A 12,353-nucleotide genomic window follows, 5' to 3' on the forward strand; every position below is an offset into this window, starting at 1 on the left:
CTTTGAGTGACATTGTACAGACACGGTTTCCGTACATGTCTGAGACACGGATTTGCTTCTGCAAGCTTTCGGAATGTTAAGGGGGTAATAAGTAATAAGCCAAATGTATGAATAACAATGATATAGAATAGAATAGAATATGCCTTTATTGTCAGTGTTACAACATGGGATATGCTGTGACAACGAAATTGGACGACTCCAGTTCCACATTTACAGTGAGGATAAGGAAACAAAGAGATAAAGGAACAAAGAACTGTCTTTGTTGTAAGTAGGCTTTGTTTTCCTTCGGGGGGTGGGGTGGGGGGGTGGGGGGCTGGTGATGAGGGGAGTGAGGGACAAACAGAGATGGTGGATACAACCGGAATGTTTGATGTTTGATCTTACATTACACGTGTACGTTACACGTATATAAACGTGCATTTTTAAAAAATAGCTGTCGAAATAATTGCATTTATTTTCTGTAACATGAGCCTCACCCAAAGGGAGTTGACGTCATTGTCCGGACCCTGTTACAAGTACCCAAAAACCTCAAAAAGGCCAGAAAGAAAAACAAAGAAAATGTTTCATTTTGGTCACCTCTGGTCTCCGTTGTTGGTCTTTGCTTTTTAGCACTTGTTTTGGGTTACACGCAGGGTTGGGTAGGGTTACTTTAACTGGATTACTTTCAATGACTTTTGGATTACTCCAATACCAAACATGCTAATAAAAGACAAAACAAACTAAATATGAATAAAACGATTACATTTTGTACAGGCTTGGGGTGTAACGGAATACATGGAACGGCAAAAATGATGTTGGCAAGCTGTTTGGATTTATTTTCATTTTGTTTCTGTCGCATTTGATGTTCGTTTTGCCGGAGATCAAAGAGATCAAAGCCAGGAGAGAAAGCTTACCACGTGTTGTGAGTCATCATTTTATTCATATTTAGTTTCTTTTGTCTTTTATTAGCATATTTGGTATTGGAGTGATCCAAAAGTCATTGAAAGTAAGCCAGTTAAAGTAACCCTACCCAACCGGTGCTGGATACATGACACAATACAGCGACATCTAGTGGTTAAATACTACACTCTGTCCCTTTGAAAAATACCTAATAGTGTGATGGGAAAGAAGGAAGAATTTCCCAGGTTTAATAACTTTATTTCACAAAAAAGAGGTAACACTGCAGATGCTCATACAGACATCATTAGAAAACAAAACAAAAAAATCTGAATACAGTGTTTCATCTGTATAATGAAAAGTATAATATTAATTTTAATAACAAAAAAAAAGGACATCTGTAATACGAGCGGATTACAAAGTGACATTGGATGTAAATACATTGCGTTTGGGATTAAGTACAAACAATTAAGTGCTATTTGTTCAAAAGCTACACTTAAAAAGCAGGAAGCGGGTTTTATTGGATATTTTTTCCAAATTTCCTTCAAGGAAATGTACTATAAAATAAGTTACAGTACAATAAGTAGCTTTTTGTGTGTTTTGAAATGTGATAGTTCCAGTCCGGCAAGCAGAAGACACTCGTGCGGGAATAGGAATACTTTCTTCATGGCGCACAAACGCTTTCAGGACTTCTTTGTGTGTTTTTGCGTGAATAGAAAGTAGTACAAATACTTCATCTCATGTGACCCTCGTCACACGTCGTCAGCCGGCAAAGGAGGTACGTGAATGTTGAACCTTGGTCTGGTGAAAAAAGCCATCTTCTCTCTGCCATCAAAAGTCACCTCAGTCAGAAAACAACACTTAAAGAAGCGCAGGAGAAAAACGAGCTGCAGGTTGAAATATGTCAACTTTATATTGCAAAAGCCAGGTGCCTCGAACAAAGACACTGTACGTGTGTGCATGTATGTGTGTGTACATATGTGTGTGTGTGTACGTGTATGTGTCTCTCTAACTTCCCTTTTTTCTTTTCTCTCTTTTCTCTTCCTACCCTTCGCGCTTTCCTTTCTCTTTTCTCACCTTCTGTCTTTCTATTTCTCTTTGGATTTTTTCTTCCTCTCCCTTTATTTCCCCCTCTCTCACGACTTCTCTTTTTATCTCATGCTCTCTCCCTCTCTTTCTTTGTCTTTGTCTCTTTCTTTGTCTCTTTTCCACCCCTTTTCTCCCACTCTCTGTGTATCTTTTTCTCTCTGTCTTTTTAACTTCTTGTGCTCTAATTTCCTTTTTTTCTTTTCTCTCTTTTCTCTTTCTCTGTTCCTACCCTTCGCACTTTCTTTTCTCTTTTCTCTCCTTCTGTCCTTCTATTTCTCTTTGGATTTCTTTCTTCCTCCCCATTTCTTTCCCCCTCTGTCACAACTTCTCTTTATCTCTTTGGTTTCTCATGCTCTCCCTCTCCCTCTCTTTCTCTCTCTCTCTTCCACCCCTTTTCCCCAACTCTCTGTCTCTTTTTCTCTGTCTTTTTAACTTCTTTTGCTTGAACTTCTTTTTCTTTTTTCTTTCTCTCTTCCTACCCTTCGTGCTTTCTTTTCTCTCCTTCGGTCTTTCTATTTCTCTTTGGATTTCTTTCTTCCTCACCCTTTCTTTCCCTCTCTCTCACGACTTCTCTTTTTATCTCTTTTGTTTCTCATGCTCTCTCCCTCTCTCTTTGTCTTTGTCCCACCCTCTCTCCTTTCCCTCCCTCTTTCTCTCATTTCTGTATCTCTCTTTTCTTTCTCTTTAATTTACTAGTCTGGCCCCTGACAGAATGTTTGTTCTATCGTGTGGCCCCCGAGTTAAAATGAGTTTGACTAGAGGGACGGTGTGTATTTAGCGCTTGGGTGGGCATACTAGTGAAGAAAATATAATGATAATGCATATAAGACAGGGGTTTTAAACACGCGGCCAGTGGGATGGGTTTGTTGCCGCCGTCTTTAAAAAAATATATACATATCATTTTTATTAAATGCGGTTTGGGTCATTTCAGCTGTTCATACTTTTGAGTTATATGTACTTTTACTACTTTTTAGTACTTCTACATCATTTTCATGCTGTACAGTACTTTTTTATTCATTTAATTCTGTTTCAGTACTTTGGAGGCTTTTCACTACCTTTTTTAGTTTTTCCATACTTTTCAGTTCAGTCCTTAGTTTCTTGATTAGAATTCATTGATTGAGCGGCCATGGCTCAGTAAGTGGCTCAGGTAAATAATTGTTGTCAATTCATATTACACAGCATCCCTTTAATGTTTTAATCTTTTATATTTAAGAAGTTTTAAAAAGCGTATTGAAGGATTTTATACATTTGACTATAAAAGAATTTATACGATTGAATACAAGTTACATTTATTGTGTGCAATGAAGATTTTCACTGAGTAGGCTTAAGTTCAATGAGCAGTGATAAGATAATCAGCGCATCTAGACGCGGAGGGGCCCTGATGACGCAGGACGGCAGGCATTGTTTTGATAAACGCTTTGCTGTTATGAGTTTTTCAGACATAGGGACTTTCCTGGCACGCCCATGGGAGAAGCCGGCACACCAGCTTGCAGAAAAAAACCGTGGGCCGAGAAAAAGAAGCAAAATATCGAGAGAGGAGGCTTGACAGAGACTCGAGCGATATTGGATGGAGTTCACTTAGCTAAATTGTTAAGGAAATTAAATCTGCCCCCGTGTGGAAATGCCGGTCTCTTGTTCATTTTTCCATCAAGAAACGAGCGCGCATTGTTAGGTGAATGTAGGTTGTGTTAGGTTAATGGAGTCAGATAACTAATTCGAACAATTTGGTAAACTTTGTGGCGTTCCCCAGGTTTCAATCTCAGGTCCCTCACTTTTTAATAAGCACAATTGAGTTGAATTATCCTGATTGCCATTGACACCAACATAGTCAAAGATGGACACGAAAGAATTAAAACCGAAAACTTAAATAACAGAACATCATAAGCAAATACTTTTGCAAGGTAAGTGCTTGGAGATTGGCTCATGTTAAGGGTGGGCAATGTTGTAATAATACTGCAATGAAAAAAATACATTTGGTAACGACGGCGATCAAACCTGAGTGTGAAATAACAATTTTGCAGACTGCTCCCATAAAATTTTTGTTTGACCGACCTGAAAGTGTGAACGGGAAGCGGCTCCTTGTGGCTCTGCCCCCTCAAATGCAGAAGCTCTTTGGACGCTTTCCTCAGCCTCCGCCCGACCTCTTCCTCCTGACGCTGCTCCTGCTCGCTCTTTCCCGCCTAGAGACCCGGACGGGCATACGTCAATCGCACCATCGAAGTGGATTTTGCAACCGACCGGCGTCCGACCTGTCTGTGAGCCTCCCTCAGCAGGCAGCGGAAGCGCTCGTCCCTCAGGGCCCAGTGAGGCAGCTCCCCGGCGTGCTGGCGGGACGCAGGCGGCTCCTCCAGCCGCAGTTTGAGCTCCCTGAGGGCGCTTAGTTCTTCGCTCAGCTGCCTCTGGCGCGTCCTGCAGGCCTGGAGGTCCAGCTCCAGGTCCAGGGAGGTGCGCGTGGGCTGCTCGGCCAGCGAGGAATGGTACGACTGCTGCTTGTAGCGCAGCGTCCGGCGCTCCAGCGTGTTGCGGACAAACGGAGATTTCTTTGGTAGGGTGGAGCTGTCGCTATCGCTGCGATACAACTGGATCCAAAAAAATAAAAAAAAACACACGGATAACATTGACGGGGCACTCCAGGATAAACTTAAAAGAGAAAAATAAGATGAATATACCGTAAAATCCCGACTATAGAGCGCACCTGGTTATAAGCCGCTATATTTATATTGATATGGGGCACAAGCTCTGGCGTTGTTATTTCCTAGAGTGATGTCATGCTTGTTCCCACGGGTTTTTAAATTTGTTTTATATTTGTTAGTGTAACATACAAATGGGGAATGTAATAGGCCTTCCTCATGTAGTGTCCAAACGCCAACCCAAATCCCAAGAAAGATGAAAAAAATAAGATTATTCAACTGCATCTAAGAAAGTTAAAGAAGTTACGATGCACTATTCCTTCTCATTCACGAATGTTGGACTATCATTACAACTGGGGCCAGTCTCTAAGCACTACATTCTAAATATTTTAGAATTAAATTAAATTAATTAAATTAGATTCAAGATGGCGGCGCGTGCGGCTTCACGGGCTCCAGTTCATCTTTTGTTTTTCAGTGTCCCCTTATCCCTCATATTTTCCCTTCGACTCCCTTCGCATAAACAATAACATCCACAACATCCCGAGGGATAAACAGAGACCACCGGATCTCCCTGGCTGATCTGCCTGCCGACAACGACGGAGCAAAAGAAAAAGGCTGCCAGTCGGGTCTGGCTAAGAAGGCGACCACACAGACTAGCGCTCCCAAGCATGCTCCTAACCAACGCCAGATCCATCGTCCACAATGAGTGAATTTGAGCTGCGGATCGCCCCCAACAACGTCCGCAATTGGAGTATTTTTGTCATCACGGAGTCTTGGCTTTCCCGACGCCGCATTACAACTAGCAGGACGCACGCTTCACCAGCACGAACGAGACGGAAACTCCGGTAAAAACGGGGGTTGGAGACTACGCGCTACAATAACAGCCGAATCATTGACACACACTGCTCACTCGATATGGAGTTTCTAGCAGTATCGTGCAGACACTTCTATCTACCGGGAGAGCTAACTGTGGTCATTGTGCTTGGTGTTTATGCTAACGTTAGCATAGCGCTAAATCTCCTGCCCGCTGCTATCAATAAACAGCAGCTTGCACACCCCAACAGAGCTTTTATCGTCGCCGGCGACTTTATAGACTGTACTCCCCAAATCCATTCAATACGTGGACTGAGCAATTCGGGAAAATACACTGGACTGTGTGTACTGTAAGATCAAACATCCAGTTCGATCCACCATTTCTGTTTGTCCCTCACCCCCCTCATCACCCCCCCCTCCGGGGGAAGCAGAGCCTATTTACAACAAAGACAGTTAAAACATGTTCTTTGTTCTTTTATCTCTTTGTTTCATTATCCTCACTGTAAAATGTGGAACTGGAGTCGTCCAATTTCGTTGTTACACTATATCCCATGTTGTAACAATGACAAAGGTATATTCTTTTCTATTCTATTCTATTCTATTCTATTTCTTGTACTTTTATCCTGATAGTCTATCTTTTAGGACAATTACCTTTGAATGCCATGTCTTATTACCTATAGACCGTTTTACAACGTAGATATCAATGACAATAAAGACAATTCAATTGAATTTAAATGCACGTATATACACACGTGTTGATAGATCCCGAACATTGAACATGGATTGATTATTATGCATGATTTTAAAGTTTTTTAGAGCATGGGCACCTACCCTGCAGACATACTGACTGCGAGCTCCAGGAGAAAACGTCTGGGAACGCACGAGAGTGCTGCCGCGCATGAAGGGGGCTCCGTGGCCCCAGCGTGCACCGCCTCTTTCTTTGCCCCGGACTCGCACCGCCTCTGCAAAGTGTCCCTCTGTCATGGTAGCCTTCTCCACCTTTAGGGATGAAATATTTAGAGAAGAACAAAAAATCTTAATCCTCTTCCTCAGAAAACTTCAATGGGCTGGTTTCTTCCATCTGCTGCTCCTCAAATTTTACGGAGCAACAAACGAGAGCATCCTCGGCCTCAACGTGACCGTTTGGTATGGCAGCTGTGCGGCACAGAAGAGGAAACGACTAGCGCGGGTGGTTAGGACTGCTCGAGGAATTGTAGGCCACCCTCTCCCTCACTTGAAGACTATATATAGAGTAAAAGGCCATTGCCACAAATCCCAGCCACCCGGGACAGAGTCTGTTTTCAGAAAAGTGGTACAGGAACATCTGTACCACCACCCACCTACTGAGAGACAGTTTTTTCCCCAGAGCTGTCCAATACCTAAACCACCCTCTACCCCTAACTCTAGACCAGGGGTCGGCAACCTATGACATGCGTGCCACTGCTGGCACGCGAGCGCACGGCAAAATAATGATTATACTTTAAAAATGCGCGTTTTTACCTGAAATTTAGACATGTTCAGTTGCGCGCCGTGTTTATGGTCGCGTGCGATAAATGAACAAATCATGACGGCTCCTCGAGCGAAAACATTTCGTTCTTTCCAGCCAGCGTGGACAGACGAATGAGGCTTTGTGCAAAAAATGACCGGGCCGTTTTGTGCATTATGCCTCGAGAGCATTGTACCTCGCGAATCAAGTGTTAAACGTCATTACGAGACGAAACATGAACATGAATTCAACGCAGCGACATTAAAACGCGCTGTGTCCAGGTACGGCAAACAAACACGGACCCTAAAAACCTTTGTCACTGCTAAAAACACCACTTAAGCAAGTTTTCACATGATCACTGCATAGCAAAGCAAGGAAAACCATTTACTGATGGCGAATATATTAAACAAGCGTGAGTGTTTGTGTGCACGCTCGTGCCTTCTGCATTGCTGCTGTTTTTTCAAGTTTTGATATTTTCTGCAACAAGATATCATTGATGAATGGTATGGTAGCAGTTCATAGCACTTGTTTTTTTATTGTAGTTTATAGTTAATGAAGAATGGTTGATTCTGGTTAATTCTTGTGACAAAAAGTTAAGGATGGCTACAGGCCTTTCCACTTATTATAAACATTCATTTTTTAGTTGATTGATGAACAAGAATAGTGGAAGATAAATTGGTCAGTTAGTTATAACAGTGTTTTTCAACCCGTGTGCCGGGGCACACTAGTGTGCCTTGAGACCTTGTCTAGTGTGCCGCTGGAATTTTCCCAATTTTATTTTTCAAAAAAAATCAGTATTTTTGCAGTCTTCAGACAAGGAACTGTAATAGTCATCCATATCAGTAGATTTTTCTATACTTTTTATGTACAATTATTTGCTTATGAGGTAGTACAGTGAAATATTTGACATAACTTCATTTTCAAACATTTTCGACGGACGGTGTGCCTCGGAACTTTTTTATAAATGAAAGTGAACCTTGGTTCAAAAAGGGTTGAAAAACACTGAGTTATACGATTAAAATGTCTATCCATGTTGTATATTTGGACTGGTGTAAAATGACAGCTCTGTTGGATATTAAAATGTTGTGCGAGTCATTAATCTTGGTGTGGCACACTGATTTACAAGGACATTTGAAAGTGGCACTCCGCACCAAAAAGGTTGCTGACCCCTGCTCTAGACAATAACTTATAAGCTCTGAGCCACAGAACATGTATCACACTTTACTACTCTGAATCTTGAAAAACAACAAAACCAGATACACAATCTCACAAAATGGTGGGCGTACCTTGAGCACACCCAACTTTGCCAGGGTGCGTTCATTGTTTCCGCAGCCGCTGTCGAGCGACTCTGCCTGCAGTCTCGGCGGCGGGTGCGAGTCCGGGTCCGCTTCGGTATCAGTGCGTGACAACAGGCCGTATGAGCTTTCCTGGAATGGTGAGAATATGGGTTACCTTCTCATCAAGCTTCAGATCAGTGGGCATCAAGGAATAGTTCAATAGATTGCGTTACTGAATAGTTAAACGTTGTTTGTCTAAAAATAAAACAATAAATCATGTCCAAGGTATTGCATGATTGATGGCAAGTAATATAATTAAGCATTTGTGTATTAGTGATTCTTAAAAATGAAATTACTTATAAAAATATATACAATTAAATCAAAGGGACAGTGTTTGTCGTTTGATCACTAGATGTCGCTGTGTCGTGTCACGCTACAAAGCACATGGATGAATACAAACTACAGAGACTCAAAGTGACCAACCCACATCATTTTTCTTCTATTTTTGGTTTGCCCAGCCTTACCCAAAGTTTTTGAGGGTACCCTTAGCAGCAATAATGCAAGCAATAATGTCAACTGCCTCTAGGTGAGGCTCACGTTATGTAAAACAAAGATTTCTCAACCCACAGGTACGGTCTTTAAAAAAAAAGGGTGTTCAAATGATAGTTTTCTGTATTTTTGCTTATTATTACAATGAATATTGTTTTAATGAATAAAGTTTCTTGTAACTCTAAGAGGCGCTAAATAAGAAACACTGTCCCTTTAAGAATAATTGACAAAACGTTAATAAAAATAAAACATAACCTTTTAATTGGTAAATTCTGATTTTAGTATTAAAAATCCATACATTTTATTTCATGTACTATATCAATTAACATGTTAACATTTTTAAATCAAATATATTCCATTAGTTCTTAAAAAACATTTGAGTATGTGTTCAGCTACATTGATTTGTATGCTTTTATGTTTTTATTTCAAATGTGTTAGCTTCTACCCTTTTAAATTTGTAAACAGTATTACACATTAAATACATGTTTACGGGACCGTCTCAAAAATGAGAATAGTGTTATAGAATTCTTTATTTTTTGTAATGCAATTTTTATACTTTCTGGATTCATTTCAAATCAACTTAAATATCACAAGCCTTTTATTACTTTAAGATTGCTGGCTATGGTGAAAACTCATATCATGTTTATCTGTAAAGATCCAAATCACAAGAAGTCTCAAAGAGCTGTACAGAGTACTAGGTCGTCGTCCCCTGGTCTATAACCTACAGGAGCCCAAGGGAAAAATTCAAAAACTTCAGCATAAAAAATGTTTTACTCATGGCTATGAGAACTTTCCTTACAAGTTTTCATGACAAGGATATCGTCTTTACCAGGGCTCTCTGTCGGTGCTCATCCTTTGCTCCGTCGTGATGACGGCGCTGGCCTTGAACCCTCGGCTCCGGTCTTTGTGGCTCTGTCCCGCCGAGCATTTGGACCCGCAGCCAGTGGTAAACCATCTCTGCACTCCCCTCGCACTCAGCCAGCCCCAACTGTGCTCTGCCCTAAATACATAGACAAAAAAAACCTTCCTTTGTATCCTCAATCATTCAATTTTGGTTGAATCACAATACTGGAATTGTTTGTTAGTGTAACTATCAGAACTACCACCACCTGGAATTACAATAGAATGAAAGTGCTTATTAGAAGACAAAATATTGCCTCTATAAACTTAAAAAAAAAAAAAAAGATCCCAAACTTAATAATCTAGACCGAAAACTATATGGTGAGCTTTTCCTGTTGATGCTCTTCACGTTCAAATCGATAAGTATGACGCCTCCCAACGGCTGACATTGGAATTACAAGAGGAAGTTGAACAAAATGAATATAGAGACCCCTTGCTACTTCGCGCTTCAGTTATTGCTGGTTCACTCATTTGCGGATTTTTAATTGAATTGTCTTTATTGTCATTAATAGCAACGTATCATTTATCGGTGTCAGAGAGAGCACAGAGTAAAGCTGTTCAGGGCGGATTGTGTGTGTGTACGGGGTGGGCAGGCACAGTCTACATCTTTGAATTAAAACCTACTAGGCAAACAGCTACATCTATCTTTTAGCGGCTTGTTACATTGAAAATAAATTTGGCAATTAAATCGGACTCTAATGAAAGTCAGAAGAGCGCAAAGAAACGGCTGATCACCACTAGGAGCTCCATAGTTGGTTATCGGGTCCGGGAATCGACTGAGGCAGCATCCAGAGAGAAAGCAATAGCGAGGCTGCAGGTCCCATCTATTGCTATGGCTAAGCTAACAACCATCACAGGCTACCCCTGTGTAGGCTTGTATTTCAGCAACGTCAGATCCATTAACCATGAAAAAAAAACCTCAAGCAACAACTCAGGGGAAAAAACTTTTGGTAGTTTTAGTTCAATCATTGCGGAGACGCAAATCAAGGACACCCTAAGCTAGCGCGTAGCCAGCCAGCTGCTCTCTAAATTGCTCTCTGAAGGAGAAGAACTTCAATTTGTTTTTACTTTTGTATGAAGACAATAAAACCATCCATTCAACCACAATAATGTGTTGTTATTTGTAGATCGATAGTTATAGCTACAGTCGTATACTCTAAGTCAGTAATGTCATCTCGAATTAAGTTTAACCCTTTGGGGGATTTTTATGAAGGTACGACGCTACTTCGCAGATTTTCACTTTTCGTGGTTCGTTCCAGTCCCCATTAACCACAAAAAAACAAGGAATCTCTGTACACGTGTCATCAGTAGCCCCCTACCCCTGATTTATCCTTCAGACCTACCAAGAGCTCCTCTTGAGCCTGCGGCCCGAGTGAGCACAGGGCCAGTTGCAGGGCAGAGGCTGCCAGGGCATTGGGCGGCACAGGGATGCGAAAGCCCTCGTTGAAGCTCAAATGCGTCTGCGGCTCCAGAGCCGTGCAGCAGTAGAAGGCACAGGCCCGGCTTGCATCCAGCGGAATCAGGTGCACCTTCACAAAGCTGACAACGCGCCATGGTTAATATAGCTAACACAAATGGCAAAAGTTACGATCAGAGAAAAAAAGAAATAAAGTAAAGCAAAAATGTATATTTGGATATTTAAGTGTTGCAGAACATTATAAGGTTGACAAAATTAATCACTATAATCCTTCTACTCCTAACCCCCCCCTTTTTTTATTATATCAATGGCGTAGTTTTGAAATGGACGAAGAGGACGTGTCCCCACCAATGCCGGGCAATTAGTGTTCTGTCTCCGCCGATATTATGTTATCACCTAAAAATGAAAAGATCAATCGATAAATGTTTTGTCACCTAGCAGCGCATAAAGGGTTAAAGCATGTGTGGTGCATTTTGATCTTTTAATTTGTAAAATTATTTTTGCAAAACAAAGAAAACTATACTGTACTGCTGACTTCAAGAATTCCTTTTTTTTTTTTTAAAGTGGCAGGGGGGAAAAGCAACATGGAAGCAGCAAGAAACTTTGGTGTTGTTGTAAACATTCTCAGAAGATGGAATAAGATTACATCATTGGAAATTGCACCTAAGGCCAAACATGCGGACAGAGGATCAAAACATGAACAGTATCCGGAAATAGAGGAGAGCTTCGATTGGTTTTAAAGCCCTGGTGTTTAATATTTGAATACTAGATGGCACTGTTGTCTACAACAAATGAAAACCAATGCCACAGCAAGCAGAAAAAAAACGCCAGACAGACACTGTGGAGTACTAGGTATGGATTCCACTATGTTTAAAAGAAAAAAAAAATTCTCGCCCTATGATTTCAAAAAAATATGGTGTGATTTGGTCCCGCACCAAACTTAACCAAACCTATAACATATTGTATTAAACATTGTAATACAAATGAAATGTAGGGTATCCTTTTTGAAAAATAAAAAAAATAAAACAACATTAAAAACTTACTGTAAGAGAAAAAAAAAGTCCCATTGAAATAAAAAAAGCTTCTCTATGTTAGTACACTCACATTTTGTATCCATCCCGCATAGCGAACCGGGCCAGATTCTTGAGCTGGAGCAGATGAAGACGCAAGGAATGAGAAGTGGATTCCCACCTGGTAAAAAAAACAACAAACAATTAAGAGAAAAACTAAAAGTACAACAAAACTATTAAAATAGCATTGCAAAGTACACAGTACTGTACATCTTCCGAGTTATGCCAATGGATGAAACTGTGGTT

At 40.9% G+C, this 12,353-nt stretch overlaps 1 protein-coding gene across 1 annotated transcript in view; it reads right to left on the reverse strand.

Annotated features, from left to right (window-relative positions):
- Positions 1–1,116: 1,116 nt before the first annotated feature.
- wwc3 (WWC family member 3) overlaps positions 1,117–12,353 on the reverse strand; it is a 60,789-nt gene continuing 49,552 nt past the window's right edge. Inside the window, exons 14-21 of the mRNA XM_088349997.1 lie at positions 12,142–12,228; positions 10,964–11,159; positions 9,550–9,720; positions 8,181–8,321; positions 6,240–6,407; positions 4,215–4,544; positions 4,018–4,145; positions 1,117–1,701 (exon numbers count right to left, since the gene is read on the reverse strand). Coding sequence (XP_088206123.1) covers positions 1,629–1,701; positions 4,018–4,145; positions 4,215–4,544; positions 6,240–6,407; positions 8,181–8,321; positions 9,550–9,720; positions 10,964–11,159; positions 12,142–12,228 — 1,294 coding nt within the window. The 3' untranslated portion in view covers positions 1,117–1,628. The remainder of the gene's footprint in view (positions 1,702–4,017; positions 4,146–4,214; positions 4,545–6,239; positions 6,408–8,180; positions 8,322–9,549; positions 9,721–10,963; positions 11,160–12,141; positions 12,229–12,353) is intronic.

The sequence above is a fragment of the Urocampus carinirostris genome, chromosome 12, assembly GCF_059441175.1.
Source record: "Urocampus carinirostris isolate Australia breed hairy pipefish chromosome 12, RoL_Ucar_1.0, whole genome shotgun sequence".
Lineage (NCBI taxonomy): Eukaryota > Metazoa > Chordata > Actinopteri > Syngnathiformes > Syngnathidae > Urocampus > Urocampus carinirostris.